This window comes from Sinocyclocheilus rhinocerous, unplaced genomic scaffold (assembly GCF_001515625.1).
Source record: "Sinocyclocheilus rhinocerous isolate Xijiao unplaced genomic scaffold, SAMN03320098_v1.1 scaffold1232, whole genome shotgun sequence".
Lineage (NCBI taxonomy): Eukaryota > Metazoa > Chordata > Actinopteri > Cypriniformes > Cyprinidae > Sinocyclocheilus > Sinocyclocheilus rhinocerous.
In genome coordinates, this window is record NW_015657490.1 from 424,698 (window position 1) to 446,900 (window position 22,203).

At 39.8% G+C, this 22,203-nt stretch overlaps 1 protein-coding gene across 1 annotated transcript; it reads right to left on the reverse strand.

Annotated features, from left to right (window-relative positions):
• Positions 1 to 5,986: 5,986 nt before the first annotated feature.
• LOC107721051 (uncharacterized) lies at positions 5,987 to 21,118 on the reverse strand. The gene is made up of 9 exons (XM_016528905.1): positions 21,070 to 21,118; positions 20,902 to 20,972; positions 13,566 to 13,627; positions 13,315 to 13,460; positions 12,788 to 13,061; positions 12,555 to 12,694; positions 6,533 to 6,612; positions 6,139 to 6,238; positions 5,987 to 6,033 (listed from the first exon to the last, which is right to left on the reverse strand). The coding sequence occupies exons 1-9, from the start codon at positions 21,116 to 21,118 to the stop codon at positions 5,987 to 5,989; spliced, it is 969 nt and encodes a 322-aa protein (XP_016384391.1).
• Between the last annotated feature and the right edge of the window lie 1,085 nt (positions 21,119 to 22,203).

Consider the following 22,203-nt stretch of genomic DNA (forward strand, 5'->3'; position numbering starts at 1 on the left):
ACGTTAGTTTTCTCAAAAAATAGATTTAATTTGACCTCATTTCTAAATTATTCATAAACGACTCGTGTGAAGCAGTTCAAAGAATTAGTCTCTCTAAACCCCTCATTTCCGTGAGCCCTCCCTGCTGTGATTGGTCAGATGGCGCAGTCCTTTGTGATTGGTCTACCGCGTTCAGCGTGTGTCGGAAAATAAACGCCCATTGCCATGATGGAATGACAGCCCTGGAGACTTGTCAATACATAGAAAAGATGGTATTGATTGTACCTTACCAATTCGAGCCGTAGTCTGATGATGAAACGGTTGAACTGGCTGATCGACAAGAGACTGATTTGCAAGCACGACTGGAGCAGGACGTTTCTCAGTGATAAGTGTCAAGTGTTAACAAGTTTATGGTAATTATAAGATGTGATAAAACAAATTTACTCTCACAGCATAGGATACAGTGTCTTCTCGACATGGTGTTAACCACACGGAAATTTTACTATGTTCGTGGGCGGGCAAGTTGGCGACGTAGAACGTGGATGGACATTATGCAAATGTGTTACTTCGTGACGTACAGCCGTAACAGAATAAAATTCTAATTCCTGACAACTTGTTTAGGCGATTGCGAGTCGACTCTTTTTTTTTTGATAGACAATAACTTTATTTATCGTGCACTGTCGGCTTCACAACTTTGCAGATAGTTTATGTTCACATACAGCTACATGACACACTGCATGAAAGGTAATATTCGAAAAGGCATAATAGGGGCACTTTAAGACTCGTCCACGCCCTCCTAAAACGCCTCATTTAAACACGTCCCCACATGTCTACGTCACTGTGTGGGACGATTTGCATACCACCACCCAAATGTTCACGCAAAGAAAGAAGGCGTAACTTTGATTCTCGCTGTAGTATTGTTACCGCCGGCACCATGTCGTGGAGACAGTGTGTTTCATTGTGAAAGCGAAGAGGACACAACTAGAAATCAGTGGTTAAGTTGTATTTACAACACTGTTCCAGAACAGTTCAACCCAAATATTCAGATGTGTGCAGCGCATTTTACGGAGGACTGTTTCCTGATCCTGGGAGAGTAGACTACAATGCCGTCTGTGCACAAAGGTTGTTTCTATACAGTGGGGCAATTCCAACTTTGACAACAAAGCACTTGAACGTGACAAGCTCATAATTACAACTTCAGAAGTGGTAAGTAGGAAATTTCCGATAGCACGTGAAGGCAGCATTATTTTCCCCTATAAGAGCGGGTGCAGCCATTTGTAATTTCAATGTGTCTGGCTTCCGGTCTCATCTACTTACAGCTATTTTTAGCTGCACAAAACAGCTCGTTTTGCTGCTTCATATTGCAAACTGCTGTTATTTACCATATTTAAATGTATTGCCTTAATTATAAACACACTAGTTTGTAGCGCAAACTGTTTTACCGTTTACTGCACTTCGTTTATCTTGTTATTTCCCTACAGCGGCTAATGCATTGGAAGTCTCGCACATTCACAGAAAACAGCTTACTTCCTCGTTGAAAAACAAGATGGATATTGACAGCACACAAAATCCACATTGAAATATGTGCCAATTGAAATGAACAAATAAAGCCCTCGTGGTTGCGATCAGGTGCTTCATTAAAATCATATTTATTATACGGCTCTGGAATACTTGATTCTGATTGGTCAGTCGCGACATTCTGAGGTATGCTATCCCTCGATAACAACCGGTAAAAGCTAATAACACAGGCTCATCCAGGTAACAGCAGTTGGCGCTGTACTCTTGCTTGAACTATTTTTTCTTGGTGGAAGCTTTGCGTTTGTTTAGCTAATAAAATATTAAAACTCGATTCAAAATGGTGTACAATTATTTAATTATGTCATCCTGGTATCGCGGACTCGCTCTACATCCAGCCAGTTGTTATCTCAGAATAAACCCCTTCAGGGTGATACAAGGCCCCTCTATATATATATATAGGTGTCCTGATCACCCTGTCGGGGTTTATTCTGAGATAACAACCGGCTGGATGTACATTATCCCTTACATATATACACACACACACACAGAGAGAGACACACAAAGAAAAACAAGTAGATAGAATAGAAAAAAATAGAAAGCTAGTGTTTTTTTTTTAAATAAAAAAGACGATAAATAAATAAAGTAGAATTAAAATAGAATAGAAAGTGCTAGAGTTAGAGGGTCAAATAAAGATGGAACAGATGTGTTTTTAGCCGATTCTTGAAGATGGGTAAGGACTCAGCTGCTGGGATTGAGTTGGGCAGGTCATTCCACCAGGAGGGAACAGTTAATGAAAAAGTCAGTGAAAGTGATTTTGTGCCTCTTTGAGATGAACAATAATACACCGTTCACTTGCAGAACGCAAGCTTCTAGAGGCACATAACTCTGAAGTAATGAATTTAGGTAAAGAGGTGCAGAGCCAGTGGTGGTTTTGTAGGCAAACATTAATGCCTTGAATTTTATGCGAAATAAAAAAAATTAACTAGTAATATAAAACTATTATATACCCCCAGAGAGGACTGTGAATGCAACACGTTGTTTCGACTACTTTGGATTTTTTGCCATTTTGTAAATAAAACACTTGTCAGACTGTTATGTTTTTCTTTTTATTGTAGCCTATGTATTTTTATGACATTGTTTGTTTTCGAGGGATTAGTCGTTCATAAATATGTATATATAGGTAGGCTATATTTTAACAAAGATATTGTTGTGTATATTGTTTTTCTTTCTTGTTTTCTTGTGATCGTGATGTAACGAAAGTTGTTTTCTCATTATCACGACTTAATTTTCCCGAGTTGTTTTTACAGTGATTGTTTGATTTTTAAAACACAGTCTGTCATGAGTCTACTGTTGCTATAGTAACGAACGCAACTTTGATGCACATGTGATCGACAGATAAACCGTGCGCTCTACAGTATACTGTATGTTGTGGATATTTCAGCAAATTTTGCAACACGTAGTAATAAGGTCTACAACAAACAATTATAGGCTAATCAATCACTGTTGATTTTTTTTCCCCCACAAATTATAGCGATCACGAAGAAGGTCCTTACTCTGTCCCAAACATGAACAGTAAGGTGGATATACAGTATGCAAGTCCCAATCAGTTATTTTTAATTCAACACTGCCACCTGTTGGCGCAGTTGTGTAACTTAGAGAACAACTTCTGTTGTCGAGATCACGAGAAAAATAAGTTGAAAGACAGCTCATCCATTGATCTGCATGGGCAGAGATGCACATTTATCTTACCAAAATAATGTCAGACATGCACTGAAACTATTCAGAATTAGAAAAAACAGAAAAGTGGTTTTAAATGATGTTGACTAAAATTGACACCCCTTCACAAAAAAATCTAAAAATAAAGAAAAATGGTCTTGTGCACTAAAAAAATTAGTTTGTCAGTTTAACTGGATAAAATTACAACACCCATTTCAACACAATTGAATAGATTTTCAGAACATAAATTGGGTGAATTGCACAGACAATGACATCCCCGGCTTTAGAATTCATTTTAGAATTAACTTTAATTGATTCTATTATAATCCTATTTTAACCATGTGTAATGAATGAATACTGCTGGCAGAAAGCACCAGAACGAAAGTTTATTGCACCAGCATTTCATAGTAATTAATCACTCACTGAGAAAAGCAGCATACATGTAAGAATGCCACAGCTGGTGTTGAAAATTTCAGTAGTTCATCAGTAATGCCAGACTGAATTACATTCTTAAATAGCCATTTAACATGTGATATAGACCTAACCATGTATCAACTGCTTAGTTTAAAATGTAAAATTTAATGGTAAAAGCATGTAATTAGTGAATTTGAGTTTAATGTTGGTTTATTTTCAGGAAAAATGTATGAACACCACACTTGGCTTTATTTAATTGTATTTATTTTTTGATAAGTACAGTAAAGATGAGAAGGAAAACAACACCCAAAACAACAAATAGCATCTGTCTCATGCATTTAAATAAATAACAGGCTATATAACAATATGGCAAATAATAATTAGACCTAAATTTAAAGAACTGAATTGAATGTAAATCAATTAATCAATCAATCAAATTATCAGTTCAAAAAATGATGACTAACGTGAAAAAAGTTGTGTGGTGAGAGTTTGTGGTTCTATTACTTGTGGTTTGGCATTTGTGAGTCAAAAAGCATTGATTGATTGATTGATCGATTTACCTATTTTAACACAAAGTTGACATTATTTATGCAACAGTTGTACATTATAACATAATTATAACATTACTTCTTCTTTGTCAATAAGTTGAATTTGTAAATTCACATTTACTTTAGTATTAACCATTAAACGTTTTGCACGTTTGCGACACTCCCTAACTCTGAAGTTGCTAAAGCAGGCAAAAGTGACTGGGCATAATCACCCGATGGCAGGGCCATATTTGTCTGCCAGGCCAGGTCAATGCAAAGTAATAGAATTTTATTGCAGCATTAACAGAGTTATATTACTACGTATAACATACAATTTGTAATTGTTTAATAAAAGAGAAAAGCAATTAAAGCGATCTGGTTGTTACATTTGTGTAATGAGAGTTCAACGGTTGCGAATGTGCCTATTTATTTACAATGTGATTTAGCAGTTTTGAGTATTGAAGCCAGTCACAGGCGTTTCAGTGTGTAAGTTACCGGCTGTGAGAATCCGCTCAGTATCTCTCAAAAAGCTGTATGAGTTTCTTTAGCACAATTTTACAATGAGTTTTACATGAGCGCAAATCCTCTTATTATAACAAGCAAATCAGAGACACGATGTAAACAAAAGATCCATGGTGAAGTTTAGTCAGATTCATTGATTACAGCGGTAGTTTTCCCACTCAATGAGTTTGCATTGAACTCACTGACAGCTTCAGTTATTATTATAAAGGAAGCGCTCTTTACTCGCAGTCTTCAATTCGCAATTTGAAGAAAAGTTTGGCAACACTTTCTTTGAAGCCCGTATTTATAATACATTATAAGGGTATTCTTAAGACATTATAATGAATGCATGATGTATTATTAAAAACCTTATAATATGTTGTATCATCTCATGATTAATCATAACAAGAGTTTTAATGCATTATAATATTTACTTATTTGTAGTTATAGCATTTAAATGTATGATGATTTATAACACAATGAACACAATGCATCCACTTAACTTATAATACATTATAATTATGGAAAAATATAATCCATTGTAAGTCTCATATCTTGCCATTGTTAACTTGTTACTTTACTTAAAGCAGACAGATACCACTTATAAATAATAATAACAATGACAACAACAATAATATGGCACATTTGCTTTAACCATATTTAATGTAATGTCAGTAAGATACTGTGCAGATCTTAAATAAACTATAATTGTTATGATTATTTATTAGATGAAACAACATATTATATGATTTTTTTTAATGATGCACCATGCATTCATTATAATGCGTTTGCGTCCAAATAAGAATCACATATAGCTTTGATCAGAACGCAGCAATGTTGTCACGTCGAGGGAGTAAGATTTGATGACGTCAGCAGAGTTCACCATACCTCGGCTTTTGGTAAATTCTTGCCCCTGGGCATAATTTGCGCCTAAAAATAACCGTTTATAATTCAAATGTTATTTATTTATTTATTTCATTTCGCACGCATGTGCTGTACTCCATCCATTCACGAGAACCTCTTCTCCTCATTACAGCTCCAGAACACCATTACCAATATAAAGTATGAAAATACAGGGAATTTCATTAAAAACTTATAATATACATACATTACAATAAATTGGTAATTATTAACAATAAAATAACCATTAAATAAAATATTGATGACAATAAACAGAAAAACATATCACATTAAGTTTTATTATGCTTTTGGGTTGTATGAATTTGATTTGAATTGATTTGACTTTTTCTTAGAATTGCCTGATATAAACTCTAAATTTCTTCATAAATTATTACATTTCTTCATAATTTTATGAATGTGAATTTAGTGACTCAAAAAGACTGATGTCCAGGGCATTGTTTTCTTGTATCACGGCGACCTGTAAATGAAACATTGTTTGCTATTACATATCATAATTTTATAATCATTCCTTTTTGTGCAGCATATGTCATAAGTTATTGAACAAATGTGAGAACACACTCACGTTTGCCAGCGTTCACTTTCCGCATCACTTTCTCTTTAGGAGTTTGAAACCAACTCAATGTAATGTCTGTGAATCCTCTATCAGCCAGAGCAGATCCCAACTGGAAATAACATTCATACTAAACTGTTTAGATCAGAATATGACAAGACATTCAAATCTTCCTCTTATCTTTTCTTGTGTCATGTCCCAAACTGTGCTTTTGTAATTGTTCATGCTGTAAATAGTTTGACTGAATAATCAATAGGTGATCAGCACTCCTGTCAGTGAACCTTTGTATCATAATATACACAACAGCTGATTTTGTTTTTAATAAATTCAGGTCATAATATTTAACAATGCAATTAGTGTTTGTTTTCTCATCACTTGTTACTTTTTTTCTCACCTGCTTCAGAACGATTTCTGTCATTGTAGAGTCGGTCAAATCTTTGCTGGAGTGAAACATCAGTTTTACAAATGATCTTTTTAAACAGGGACCTAGAAAAATATATTCATATATATATGTAAATTCATAAAAAATCCCAAGAATATGGTTCCCTTTCGAATGTTCTCTCACGCTATGTATGGGGAAACTCCTGTTTACACTGGTACTGAAGCCTGATTTGTTTACGTTTGTGTAGCTGCACAAACCAATGGCGCTCTAGCCCGCCAGAATGGGTGGATCCGACCTCTATATAAGTTGGCTCGGAGTGCCATTTCATAAGAATATTCTCCTTCAGTGACGAGGATCCTCTTTGGTGACGCTGGACTATGAAGCCGAAGAAGAAGGAAGAAGCTCAGCCTGCAGCTCGTCGCCGTCAAAGAGCCCCGGCAGAGGAAGAGGCCAGAAGCCTTCCCTGTGGCTATCCGGCGCACTAAAAGAGCAAATTTCTGAGCAAATTTCCTAGCAACGTTGTTTCAAATGGCGTGCTGCGAGTGTGGCTCCTGCAGGGAAGCCCTGCACGATGCAGAAGGGTGCAGTGAGTGTGTCGCTGTAACAACGTTCGTAGATCGGGAAGAAGGAGGCAGGAACCGGCGAACATTTAAACATAAAACTTTAATAAAGAAATGAACAAACACAAAACAAAAGTAAAAGCGGCAGCTCCTCAACCAGCTGAGAGGTTCTCACTCGCGGTGCCATGCTATGGTACTGGACATCTTTGGTGGACGGCCCAACGCCTCCTGGCGAACGGTGCCGACTCCTCCGCTCCCTCTTGGACGGCAGCCAATGAGCTTCGCCAGCGAGCTCTCTGTCCCACTGGCGGTCTCCGCTCCTTCCTGCTGCCCGACCTCCTCAGCAGCGAGGGCTCTCTGACAACGTGTCCCTCCTTCCTCCCGGGTTTCAGCACCAATGTAACAGCGTTCGTAGATTGGAAAGAAGGAGGGGGGAACCGGCGAACATTTAAACATGACACTTTAATAAATAAATAAATAAACAAACACAAAAATGAAAGTTAAAGCAGCAGCCCCTCACGGACGACTGCAGCATAAAACATAATGAAACAACAACATAAAATCTAGGCCTGGTCCTCTCTCGTTCTTCACTGTAGTTACTCCTCCTTTTATCCCTCCTCCATGGGACTCAAGACCAGTGAGTGGCGCAGGTGTCGCTCATTATCATTTACTCCACCGGCCACGCTCTGTTTCCACGGCCCTCGGCCCCACCCCACTCGTCACAGTTGCCTGTCTGGGCAGCGCCCACGCAGAGACTGCGCTCTCACTGAGACGGAATGCTCTCACTGAGAGCATGAGTCTCGCTCTTCTCCACTCGCTGACCGCCTTCTTCAATGAAGGCAGCCCCGCCCTCGTTTCTCCTCTGTCAGCAAGCTCAGAGAAAGAAACGGTGAGTCCCGGCATAGAGCCCGCGTGTTCAGTCTCCCCCACCACTTTGATCCACCCATGTGTTTTACATGTAAGGATCAGCGCCCCTCATTACATCGAGCTGCTCAATCCTTCTAGGCGGATTGGAGTAGAATGCTTTCACCAAAGATTCTGTATTGCTGACAGCTTCATATTTGTGTGTGCACCGCTGAGGCTGCGCTCACGGAGACGGGCTGCTTTCACTGTGAAAGCATGAGTCTGTCCCCGCTTCACTCGCGGATCGCTTTTTTCAACGAAGGCGACCCCTCCCATTTCTCCCCTCTCAGCTGCCTCGGAGGAAGAAACGGAGAACTCAAGGGTTGAGCAATCAGGATTGAGTGATTCACGCCGGCACAGGTGCCGCGTGCGTCACTCTCCACGCTGCTGTTTGATCTGCTAGTGTGTTTTACATGTGAAGATCAGCACCCCTCGTCTGCTTTGAGCGGTTCGATCTTTTTAGGCGGTTCAAAGGAGAATGCTGTCACCAATGATTCTATATCGCTGACAGCTTCAGTTCTGAGTGTGCCGCACGCCTGGGCCACGCCCACACTGGGGCTGCGCTTACTGAGACAGATCGCTCTCACGATGAGAGCGTGTATCTTGCTCTGCTTTGCCTACGGTTCCCCTTTTTCAATAAAGGCAGCACCACCCCTCCCGCGCTCACGTTCTCCCCTCCCAGTTGCCTTGGAGGATGAAACTGTGAAGTCGCGGGGCTGAGAAATAGGGCTGGAGTGATGTCACGCCGGCATAGGTTCCGCGTGCTTCACTCTTCCTGCAACACACTGATCCGCCAGTGTGTTTTACACGTGAGGATTAGCGCCCCTCGTTTGCATCGAGCGGTTTTATCCTTTTAGGCGGATGTAAAGATGCGCGCAGCATAGACTGGGTCATGCCCATGCCAAGGCTGCGCTCACGGGGGCTGACTGCTGAAAGAGCACTGACCTAGCGAAGCACATTTGAGAGGAAACGGAAGGATCAGTTCTCGCTGAGGCTGGAACTCCCTCTAAGAAAGCTTGCGCTCGCTCTCCATCCCTTGCGTTCAACACTGAGTGATGGAAGTTTTATTCAAGCTGGGCACGTCCTTCAAGTTCAGTGCATGCCCAAGCAAACTGCTGCTGATAGCGGACACATACAAAAGAGCATTTCTCCTCTCCTCACTTTCATGAAAGCAAGTTCCCCGCCATTATACGGCGAACTTCCATTCATAAAATTAGAACCTCTTGCCACCCGGTTCAAGGCTTGGGCACTTCGGTACGGGACAACAAAGCTCATGTTCTTCGGTCCAAAGTACAAATATTGCTTGCAAAAGCTACCGTGGAAACAGCACAGAGAAAACTTCCCAGCTCTTGAAGTACAAACATTGCTTGCAAAAGGTGCCGTGGAAACGGTACCTCTAGCGAACAGCGAGCCAGGCTTTTCAGCCACTACTTCGTCATGCCGAAGAAGGATGGCGGGCTCAGACCTATTCTAGATCTCAGACTTCTGAATTGCTCGCTTATCAGATGGCCATTCAGGATGTTAACTTTGAAACAGATCCTCGCACAGGTTTGTCCCGAGGACTGGTTTCTGACAGTGGATCTGAGAGATGCATACTTTCACATCCACATAACCCCCCGCCACAGACCGTTCTTGAGATTCGCGTTCGTGGGATTGACCTATCAGTCCACAGTCCCATTTGATTCTAGATCTCAGACTTCTGAATTGCTCGCTTATCAGATGGCCATTCATTCAGGATGTTTTGAAACAGATCCTCGCACAGGTTTGTCCCGAGGACTGGTTTCTGACAGTGGATCTGAGAGATGCATACTTTCACATCCACATAACCCCCCGCCACAGACCGTTCTTGAGATTCGCGTTCGTGGGATTGACCTATCAGTACACAGTCCCATTTGGACTGTCTCTAGCCTCTTGCACTTTTACTAAGTGCATCGACGTTGCTCTTTCCCCTCTGAGACAAATGGGAATTGGCATCCTCAATCCTCAATGCCAGGATGCAGCATGGCTTCCAGCTCGGCCTAATGGCAGCCGCCTCCTCTGTGATTCCTCTAGGCCTGCTTCATATGCAGTCTCTTCAATTTTGGCTCAAAGCCCATGTCCCGTCCCACGCCTGGCACCTGGGCCGGTTTTACGTCAGGGTGACCCATCGCTGTATCAAAGTTGTGGCCGCTTGGACAACTTCTTGCCTATTCCAACCAGGTGTGCAGTTGGGACTGACCTCCAGGAGGAAGATAGTTAAGACGAATGCCTCCAACACTGGTTGGGGGACTCTGTTAGAGGGCTATCCGGCGTTCAACTCCTGGTCAATCTATGAGCGGAGCCTCCATATCAACTGCCTGAAAACCTTCCTGCTAGCCTTAAGGGGGCACCACGTCCTGGTCAGATCGGACAACATGACGGTGGTAGCCTATATCAACCACCAAGGTGGTCTCAGGTCACGTTCCCTTTACAGGATGGCTCAACGCCTCCTACTTTTGGGCACAGAGCAAACTCCTCTAATTCAGAGCGGTTCATGTGCCGGGCAGTCTGAACCTTGGGGCAGACATGCTGTCCAGAAGCAATGTAGCTCAGGGAGAATGGACACTACATTCTCAGACGGTTCAGGAAATCTGGTCTGTCTTCGGAAGGGAAAAGGTCAACCTCTTTGCCTCAGAAGACAACTCTCATTGCCCAAATTATTTCTCCATGCAGCGAGATGCGCTGGCCCATGATTGGCCCAGCTTTTGCCTGAGTGCCTTCCCCCCGATTGCCCTGCTTCCTCAGGTCATCAGACGGGTCAGGAAAATCGGTTGCTCAGTCCTCCTGGTGGCCCCACTTTGGAAGAACCAAACTTGGTTCCCCGAGTTAGTGCAGCTGTCAGCAGCTGCCCCGTGGCAGATACCATTATGGAGGGACCTTCTCTCGCAGGTGAAAGGCATGATTTGGCACCCCCGGCCTGAGCTGTGGAGACTTCATGTCTGGAGCCTCGACGGGAGTCTATACAGGCATGAAGCCTGGACCCAGTTTCTTGTAACGTGTCCCACAACTTTTGCGCAAGAGTTGCTGGACAACGGGCGCGCCCCTTCCACGCTCAAATTTTGTGGCAGATATTGCAGCAAATCATTCCCTCGAAGCTGGCAAGTCCAGAAACTACTTAGTCTTTAAGTTCTTGAAGGGAGCCCAGTGATTCAATCTTTCTGGTCCTGTGCCGACGGGGCCCTTCCCTTTGAGCCGCACGGAATTTGTCTATTTAATCTGCCTATTTCTCCCCAAGGGTGGAAATGATTATATAAACTCAGTTTGGCTCATGTTCTTTAGGGGTCCTTAACCTAGTGCTCCAAGACTGGGCTCGCTCCATTCTGCCGACCTGCGGCCTATGTCGATTAAGACCGCTCTCCTTATGGCATTAGTGTCAGTCAAGCGACTGCGTGACTTGCAGGCACTGTCAATCAGTGCCTCCTGTCTTGATTTTGGGCCTAATGACTGTAAGGTCGTCCTCAAGCCAAGACAAGGCTATGTAAAAGTCTGTTTAGAGCCCAGGTAATTACCCTTCTGGTACTCCCCTCTGCAGACGGTGAGCAGGGTCCCAATACACTGTCTGGTTAGGGCTCTTGTACGTTGAGTGCTCTGGTCTTTTCAGACAAACAGAGCAGCCCTTTGTCTGCTTCGGAGGCCGCAGTAAAGGGCTGCCGGTTACAAAGCAGAGACTTTCCCGCTGGATAGTAGATGCTATAGCCTTGGCTTATGCCTCAGAAGGCTTGCAATGCCCTATCGGGGTGAGGGTCCATTCCACCATAGGAATGGCCTCCTCCTGGGCGTGGTCCAGCAGAATTTCTATAAGTAAGATTTGTGCAGCTGCCAGCTGGTCGTCGCCGTCCACATTTGCCAGATTCTATTATTTAGACGTCCCTGCCCTGCAGGCATGGATTTGTCTGTTTTATCTACCTATTTCTCCCTTAGGGTAGAAATAGCTATATCTGCAGTCCTCAGCGGTGCTTGGGAGTCAGTTTGGCTCATGTTCTTTAGGAGTCCTTAAATATTCAGAGACTGGGCTCGCAGAGCAGGTCGTTCTGTATCTGCTCATAGCACGGCATGATTGGATGCGTTCCCCATACACAACGTGAGAGAACGTTCGAAAGGGAACGATCCGGTTACTGACGTAACCTTGGTTCCCTCAGATAAGAGAAGGAGCGTTGTGTCACTTGCCGTGCTTTAAGCAACACACGAATCGATGACTGCCACTTCAGTCGAATGATTCAGATGAAATGGCGCTCTAAGCTGACTTATATAGAGGTTGACTCCACCCATTCTGGCGGGCTAGAGCACCATTGGTTTGTGCAGCTACATAGATATGAACAAATCAGGCTTCAGTACCAGTGTAAACAGGAGTTTCCCCATACACAACACTTGTTCCCTTATCTCAGGGAACTAAGGTCATTTAAGTAAGCGGAGCTTTTGCACCCTACAAATGAGCTTGCATTTATTAAAACTTATCCACGCTCCTCACTGCGCCATATTGACAAAAATGTGATGACGTGAACACATTATACATTATAAACCAATATATTATAGATATATTATAAACCAATTTTACTGATGTATACCTTCTCCATAGACCTTCACCTCACACAGAGTGAGTATCTTCATGTCTCCAGGAACGATCAGATTCATGTAACGTCCCTCCATCCCATCACACAAGTAGCTGTAGGACTCACCTGCTGGAATAGCAGGAATAACAGCACATCTACAGACAGAAAGAGATGAGGGATATAAAAAATTGTGTCATATCTGCATTTGTGCTCGACGTCTCACGCTCTTTCAACCTTAAGTTTCTCACATGGGATTGTTGGTGCCGTTGTTCTCCAAAGAGTTTCCGATACGAATCTCCGCTCCATTTATTTGTTCTGCACAGCAGTCTTTTCTATTAGTGATAACCACTTTACTAACTCTGTAAATATGACGCAGATCCAGCCTCCACCACAGGTTAGTCTCATTAAGGGTTGAGGAGCATCCCGTATACAACTGTTGAAGACCTCGATCAATGGCCTTTTCAGCAAACCAGTCCTCAGATGTTGACGACTGTATAGCAGCTCCAGCTACTGCCAGATTTTCTAAAAAATGTATGGAAAGAAAATGTCACGACTTGTCTTGATGCACAAAGTTTGCAGCAGAGGGAAAGATTTTTGAGGAACCACGACTGGAGGTGAAAGGAGTTATTTACTGCATCAACTACCCTCACCAAACTGAATTGTGAAAATTATGATTTTGTGTTTCTTTTTAGTACGTTCAAAGTATGGCATGTTAGTACATGAATTATATATTAATGTAGAATATTGAATATAATGCTCTACAACAATGAATTACCTGCCAAATACCCGTAGACTTCAACCTCACAAAGAGTAAGAATCTTCCAGTCTCCAGGAATATGAATAATCATGTAACGTCCCTCCAATCCATCACATAAGTAGTTGTTGGACTCACCTGCTGGAATATCAGGAATAACAGCACATCTACAGGCAGAGAAACATGAGGGATATAAAAATACTGTCATATCTGTTTCAGTCCTTCATATTTGTGTTTGACGTCTCGTGTTCTTTCAACCTCAAGTTTCTCACATGGGATTGTTGGTACCGTTGTTCTCCAAAGAGTTTCCGATGTGAATCTCTGCTCCGTTTATCTGTTCAGCACAGTAATAAAACACAGAACATTAGCGGGAGTGTGAAAATAATTGTATTACTCTGCAGTGTAACAGGACATTTGAAAGTTGCGCCAACACTTTTTTCCCCTTTCGCTTTCCGTACATCCAGTTGCGCTTCGGTGCCTCTGCGGAAGTTGTCAGCGGACACGCTTTGTAGATGGGGAACAGGAATTCCAGAAGGGAACCGAATCGACTGCTACACCGGCAGTCATAACATTAACACGGAGGAACATGTGTAACGGTTGCCTTGCAGAAACGAACAGGGTTAATGATGTGTTGTGTGTGTGTGTTTCTTATAATAAAGTTAACAATGGCCAGCCGCATACGTTATCTATAATAAAATATAATATAAATATAATTTAATATCAGAAGAATCAGAAGGAGCTTTATTACCAAGTATGTTCACACACACAAGGAATTTGACTTGGCGACAGGAGCTATTAGTATAATATAAAATAATAAATGAAAACATTAGTCATCTTTTTTTATACCTTTACCCAACCCCGTTACATATAAGAAAAACTGAGACATATAGACACATCAATTTACATTGTTCTTTATTTATATTAACTTCAGCAGCTGATATAATATTTTTGTCCCTTAACCATTTGCCCAAAATATGATGGAATTTTATCAGAATGATATCTTAATGAGAAGCTCAGAGTTTCCATGTTGTATGGCTGCACAATTACGACAAAAATCATAATTGTCGATTATTCCCTTGAAATTGTAATTGCGATTATTATTTACGATTATCACAATTTACATTGAATGATGTTTATACCATTGTTTGATGCAACTGCATGCCATATATTTATATGAAAATAAACAAGCTGAAAACACTCTTGACTGAAAAACCTTTAGTGCTTTTCTATAGTATTAAGCCTCAAATGTCAACTATACATCGGATTGGTTTCTTCTTTAAATTATAAATAAAGTAAAAATATGAATGGTATTATAATGTTATACTAAAACAATGGAAAAACCCTTAAGATAACATGTAGAAAGAAAAAAACATATCTTAAGCGTGCAGAATAACATAAGTGGACTTTGAACGATTAATTGCCGCTTTGAACGATAACGTAACTGTGGCATCCGTAATTGTAATAGCGATTAGAAATTCGATTAATTGTGCAGCCCTACCATGTTGTACACATTATCTTCACTTTTTTGTTTTTTTTGCCATTCAGATTGAGTTATAGAGTCTTTTTTGAGCCATTCCTAGTTCCTTCACTTTTTACTAGTTGCACTTAGTATATTATAAATGTACTTGTCTTTGTCATTTTTGTTGAAGAAATTCCCGAATACGTTGTTTTAAAATTACATTCAGAGTTTAATACCAATTTATGCATTTATCTCTACATTTAAGTCCTGCCAGTAAGCACGAATAATGTTACAAATCCATAAGATGTGAAATGTTTTTTTTTAATCGCTCGTTTCTGCGTCTTCCTCGTCTGTGTTTTTGATCGGGTGATTGTGGACTCATTCAGGAGATGTGTAATAGCGCCTCCACGCGTATAGCAGGGAAATCACGGAAAATTCTGTGTTTGGCGGGGAAAGAGTTAATGTTAGTGCATGCAACTTAAAATTTTAAAATGTATTCGTTAGAGATGAAAAGGTATGAAAATTTCATATCACGATTACAGTGACCAAAATGATCACAGTTATCAATATTACAATCTTGCATAAAGTTTTGACAAATTTTTTTAAAATAAAATGATAAACCTCACATTTCAGTTTTTAAATCAGTAAAAAAAAAAAAAAAAGGATGAGTCAAAATTAAAAATTCTATGCATTTTATCTGCTCCAAAAACAATTCTACATATGCTACATTATTATCCGAAGAGTTGTGATTTTTAGAATGCACATGAGCTTGCTTTCCATCTACCGGTTAAGATTTATAACAAAGATTAAGTCCAATTTTTGCATTGGTCTGAACACACATGGCAGTAAATTCACTCTCTGACAGCAGGTGGCGCTTATGGAGCAACAGAAATAGAGCTGTTTCCACGGTAACCGCTGTGAACAAAGCAGCTGCGCTTATAAACGCTACTTTATTAGGCATTACAAGGATGAAAAGCAAATACGATTGAAACTTTTCTGGAGACAGTCGGTTCCCCTTATGCATTCATACATACATTCTTTCATGTATTTTCTCTCAGCACTCTGCCTTCCTAAATGTTTTCACACAAAACGAAACCTACACTGCATGTTGCGCCTGCGCGAGACATGTTTAACAGCCTTCATTATGTCTACGTTATGTGCTTCTGTTGTTATGTAGTGTGTAATAAAGACAGGCTTTGTGTGTTTGCAGTTTCAGCTTTAAGGTATGACTTTTATTTGAATATAGGTCTATAAGGTGTGAAACCAGAACCCAGTACCAAATCGTACAGCACAAGCTGGAGTGAGGTAAGTTCAGCTGCTGAAATTTTGAAGTTGGTTTAACGTGTAACATGCGTAAAAACTATGGTAGTAATAATAATAATAATAATAATAATAAGGCCATATTTTGAAAAGACAAATATGCTTTAAACTTGTTCATAACAGACATTCAAAAAAATGTATCCACACTATTACAGAAGACAGAAATGCAAATTAAGAGACTGTATATTAGGGATGGACATTTTTCAAAAATACTGCATTTGAATATTTGAGCATTAGGGATGTAACGGTATGAAAATTTCATATCACGATTATAGTGACCAAAGTCATCACGGTTATCAATATTATCACGGTTTTGTTCAAATTAGATGAAAACGTTCAAAAAGAACTGATACACACACTGAAAACATTTCAATAAGTTTTATATTTGAAAATCAACAAACAACAAATACAATTAGCAGCTATATGCACTTTTTTTAGCATAAACATTAAATTAACATTAACATGAAGCCCTAATAATAATAATAATAATGAGCTCATAAAAAAAAAATATTAGCTAGATTTTGTCAGTTGTAAAGTGCTCAATATGTGGCACTGAGTTACTGTTTTTAAAGCACTTGTGTGCACACTGATTTTGAAATCACACTTTAGAGAAATACCCATACACCAAGTCACCTTTAAAATCTATTCTCTTTATTTTTGTAATTGTTTTTTTGTTTCTACATGGATCACATAGAACTCAAAGCTCCAGACAAAACCACATCACCTTTGCATCAAGTAATATAATAAATAATATTTCTCAAAACATTTTTATAACAGTGTCAGGAAAATGAACTTACTGAAAATGAGCTTCAGTAAGGTAACTTTAACAGACAGGTTTAAAAAAAAAAAAATTCAAATACATAAATATAACTTCAAAACCAAATCAAAATGTTTTTCTTCCCCTGTATGTGTACAAGATGAGGACTTTAAAATTGGGTAGCAAAAATGAGTGGGAAAAAAAGTGGAAATCCAAAATTTACCCCAGGAATAAAGTAATAAATTTGTAAAAAATTAAGCTCAAATATATATAACCCTCAAGTGACATTTGTGATATGTTTCTAGAATTTCAAAGAGCTGTGATACGAATTCATTCAGAGGAAGACTTTTATAAACCCAGGGTTTCTACGGTCTGAAAAGGTCGATTATTTGCATGCAAAATAAAAGTTTGTGTTTACATAATATACATACCAGTGTAATAAAATGCATTGTAATCAAACAATTAATATATTCAAAATAAAAGAATCTGAGTTTTTAATACAATAAGGAAAAGGATTTTGAATGAAAATAATAATGCTGATTTTACACTGGTTTCATAAGCCAGTTTATTATTATTATATTAAACCTTATAAACATCAGTACCAACAGTGAATTGACACAGGGTATTATTTAAATGGAAAGTTTAAACGGTATTGAAGATAAATGGCACATCAGTGTAATCCTACATTGCAAATCACATTAAAACACCCCAAAGAACACTTTTTAACATAAATATATACATGTATGTGTGTGTACTATTTCAAACTATTTATGTCTAAGAAATAAATGTAATTTATATTTATATATAATATAAATCACATAAATATAAATACATGTAAATATTTAAATGTATACATATACACAGTACACACATATATTATGTATATTTTTTGAGTTTATATATGATTTTTAAGGAAGCGCACTGTCCCTTTAAGAGATGCTTAACTGTGGGCGTGTTCTCTCCTCTCTCAGTTGAGGCTAAGTTGATGAGGATGATCGTGGCTCATAGAGCCAAAGCTGATAATATTTTAATATAAAATGCAAGACAGAAAACCATTTCAACTATAGCACGTTTATTTTCCTATTTTTAAACAGGAGATTTAAATGCTTAAATACTAAATAGAATATTATTAAAAACTTGTTTATTCATATTATTCCAAGCATATGACATTTTATTTCCAGCAAACAATCAGTGAGCAGCGCGTTCCCGGGCTCGTAGGATCACAGAACTCGCTTCTCCACTGTGAATAAATCGCCATCTGAATCCATGAGTTTTATCACTGAGGTGGCATGCAAATTTATTTTTACAGACGTCTACATGAGAAACAATTACCGTACGAATAGAGCTAAAGTATTATAAAACCATAAGTTGCCATGACTTACTGATCATATTTTTGTTTTTGTTTTTACAATTTATCTATATAAATGAACAAGGGCTTCAATGGAGTGAGAGCACAAATTTTAGTCAACCTGTTGACCTGTAGAGCTTTTCAGAGTCTCTCAGTGTGCCATTTTCTAAAGCAGTTCCTTGATGAGCGAGCACAATCATACATTTTGTATAATACACAGGAGTCTTTACTTTGAAATCATAACTCAGTCCATTACCAGAGGACAGGGGAGACTTGCCTTCATAGACGAAACTTGCTTGTCTTTCATGTACTGTTTGATGCTGATTCTTGCTTTTGATGCCACCATGGACATCACAGATTTTGGGAACAGTAAGCGGTAAATGTCTTTGCCCGATCAGTAATCAATGATATTTTTTGCACCAAGGAGCCCAATGTAAATGACAAGTGTGATGTACGTATTTCTTGCGTAACTGTTTTGTGTTCTTCTCAATGGTGTCAGATGTGGCTCACATCTGTTTTCCGTGCATGACATTTGCGCAAATGTAATTCACACATGCAGATTACAGATACACAAATACAAAAGCGCACGGAAATACAAGCAAGCATAACCAGTGCACAAATGCGTGTGATAATTCAAATATAGACACAACAGGCAGAAATATAAAATGCAATTCACAAATGCACGAAACGGATGTACAATTGCACCATGCAATACACATGAACAATACACATTATCTTGACCTAAAAAAGTGGTTATATCTAAGTGTGTGACTTGTTTATTTACTTTTTTATTTAGTATTCCCATTAACGGCATTATAGTGTTCATTCAGACTGATTCGGGAACACGCACGAGCATAAGAGGCGGGATTTATCGCATGAGCCAATCACAGCCATAACCAGTCATATCCAATCATATCGCGATGGAGGCATTGCCTCCTCTCACGTGACTTTCCCCCATTCATTCTCAATTAGGTCTGTTAAAACTCAATGGGCTCAGGGGAGGCGAGAGAGACGCGTACCTGCTGGTGTCGCTGTTGCACAATGTTCTTTTTAAAAAACAAGTGATTTATACACTTTATAATGTTATATTTTGTAATAATTGCATTGTTTAATTTTTTTACTGCAATTTTTTTTTTGTCTTCCAATATTTTGAGGAGGCACTGCCTCCGTTGCCGCCTTGGTGGAAATGCCCCAATATATACTGTACTGTATATATATATATATATATATATATAGGGTGAAGTCTGCAAAATTTGGACATCCGCTAAAATGGGACAAATAAGCTGTTTGGTGTAGTGCTCTTTAAAAAAAAAAAAGCATTAATGGTGTGTGGTCTTAAAATGTTATAATAACAGCACTTAATTTGAATATCCATGGCCTTTAATTAACTCAATGAAATGTATTACAGAACACAATGGCACCACAGCGACAGGAAAAGAGATGGCAACAGAAAGAGCGAGGAAGAGAGAGAGAGAGAGGGAAATGAGAGGAATACGAAGAAGCTAAACCAATGGAATGAGAGTAGAATGAAGGGAGCTATTGCTGAGTACAAGGAGCTAGTGGAGGCAGGTAGCATCCCTAGGCTTCGTTTTTTGGCCAGGGCCTGGAATGTTCCGAAGTCCACCCTTCAGCGAAGAGTCAAAGGCACAGGGGACCACAAACACACAATCAGGAGGAAGCCCTTTATCTCCCAAGAAGATGAAAATGTCCTCGCAGAGCTTGTGAAGACACTTGGGAAAAGGGGGTTTCCCCTAAGTACAACTACACATAGTACAAAGGCACAGCAAACAGCACTAGAGACACCTAACCCTCAGTGAAAGCTTCTACTCATTGATGAATTATTAATTTTTCTCTGTCGTGTTGCAGCTGGGCTTCACGAGAAAACGTTCTTCTACATTTTTAGGTCTGCTTGTTTGTCGTATCATCTTAACATGGACAAGCGACCTTTACCAGGTTCTTGGCTGGCAACCATTGTGGATGAAAAGAGAACAAGTGCAGGCCAAGTTCAAGCTCTACTGCCCTCATGTGAGAGTGATAATAGACTGCACTGAGATCCGTTGTGAAACAGCATCCTCCCTCTTACTACAAACTTCTTCCAACTATAAAAATCACACCACCTTTAAAGGTCTAAATGGCATCGCCCCATGTGGGGTTATAATATTTATATCCTAACTGTACTGTGGATAAACTGTTGCCTAATGTCAAACTACAAGGGACCTCTTGAAATTAAAGGGGATAACCCAGTCTGAAGGGTTCCCTCTCCTTCGAGACGTTTCTTGGAGGAGCCTAATTCTTTACTACAATAAGTATAGAGGGACCGTATACAGAAGTGCTATGTAATTATGTATTTAAGATTTTGCATGAATGTTTTCACATTTCACATTTTAAAATTCTGCCTCAGCTTAATAAGATATCCATGTGGATGTTATAATAAAAAATAACCCTGTCTCATTGAGTTGATCTCATCCCTAAAGATTCTCTCACAAGTTAATGTGGGTATCTGTAATGAAATCACACCACTGAAGTCTGCTTAAGACCAGCTGGCCTTGAACCTGATAATAATGCTTGGCAGACCTGGGCTGCATTTCTCAAAAGCATCGTAAGCCTAAGGAGACCATTGCCACACCAATGGTCTCTACGATCAACTTTTGAGAAACTTTTGACAAAAGCAGCCCAGGCCTTTAACTGTGATCAGGTGTTCAACCTGAGAAACATTGAGTTTACCTCAGCCAGTCCAAAGGGTGGTGTTTCCCTTGGGTTGAAGTCTGGCTGCGAGGGTGGATGATGATCCCACACTGTGTCACAGAGACATCACAAAAATCCTCTCAGAATGCGAGCTGCTAAGGATTTTGGCGCATATTTCACAGAATCTGCCAGCTGTAAGTTGCGTACCTGGGTCCACAGCTGGCATTTTGAGATCTCTTAAGGCTCTAAGTGGCATTGTTGAATGTAGTTGGGCTCAAAATCGATTTGAAGTTTAAAGTTGTAACCATCAACTGGAAACTGAAGAAATTCAGGTGCACCAGGGTGTCATGAGTGTTCTGAAGAGCAACAGAACAAGGAGGAGGCCATAGCGTAATGGATTGGGAACACAGGATTACCAATCACAACAACTGAAGATGAGGACTTTGCTTACTTTACTTTTCTTTGGAAGAGTCAGAACAATGTAATTGACAAACGTAATGAATTAAATCCGAATTCACAGAGAGGTTGGGCTGCCTGCCCAAATAGTGACTAAACGTTAGTCAACAACAAATTTTAATAGTCAAGTCAAAAATGATCCGTGTCTGTGGTCGTTCAACGAATTCACAAAGAGGTTGGGCTGCCTGCCCAAATAGTGTCTAAACGTTAGTCAACAAAAATTTTTAATAGTCAGTCAAAAATGATCTGTGTCTGTGGTCGTTCAGATTGATAACATCTGCTCTTTGAGATAATTACAATATATCGGAAATCCAAGCGTTCGCCTATCACTCGTCAACCTCAAATATGGCTTATTTCAAAGTGAAACATGCAAGTAGCAACTTTACATGGCCGCTCGCTCTAATGTTAATATAGATAAATGTGCACTGTCAGGCGCATATCCAAGTGTTTGTGTTTGTGTGAAGCTATTAGCGCGCTACTGTATGACATGGAGGCGCTGGCACGATCACGGTCACAAAAATGAATTGAAACTCAGTGTATATAGGCTACTTGCTGCACAGACATGAGACTGTACTGCAGAGATGGTGAGTCAGCATTGTCAATTTCATCTTTGCAGCCAATACTGACTCAGAAAACACTAGTTTATTAAATATGTGTTTCCGACACATAGCCTGTTAGGACACAAGGGCTCCTAGCACACTTTCAAATCCTTGTCGGTCGCTGCGATTCAGACATCAACAAAAGTGTCTTGGAGCGGTTCACAGAACTCGTCTTTGATGATCTGCATTTCCCGTTAGCCAACTATGGTCGCAAGTTCCGTCGTTACCAACATAGTTAAATGATTCGGTGTTTTCGGTGTTTCTAGTTCAAATGAACATTCGCAAA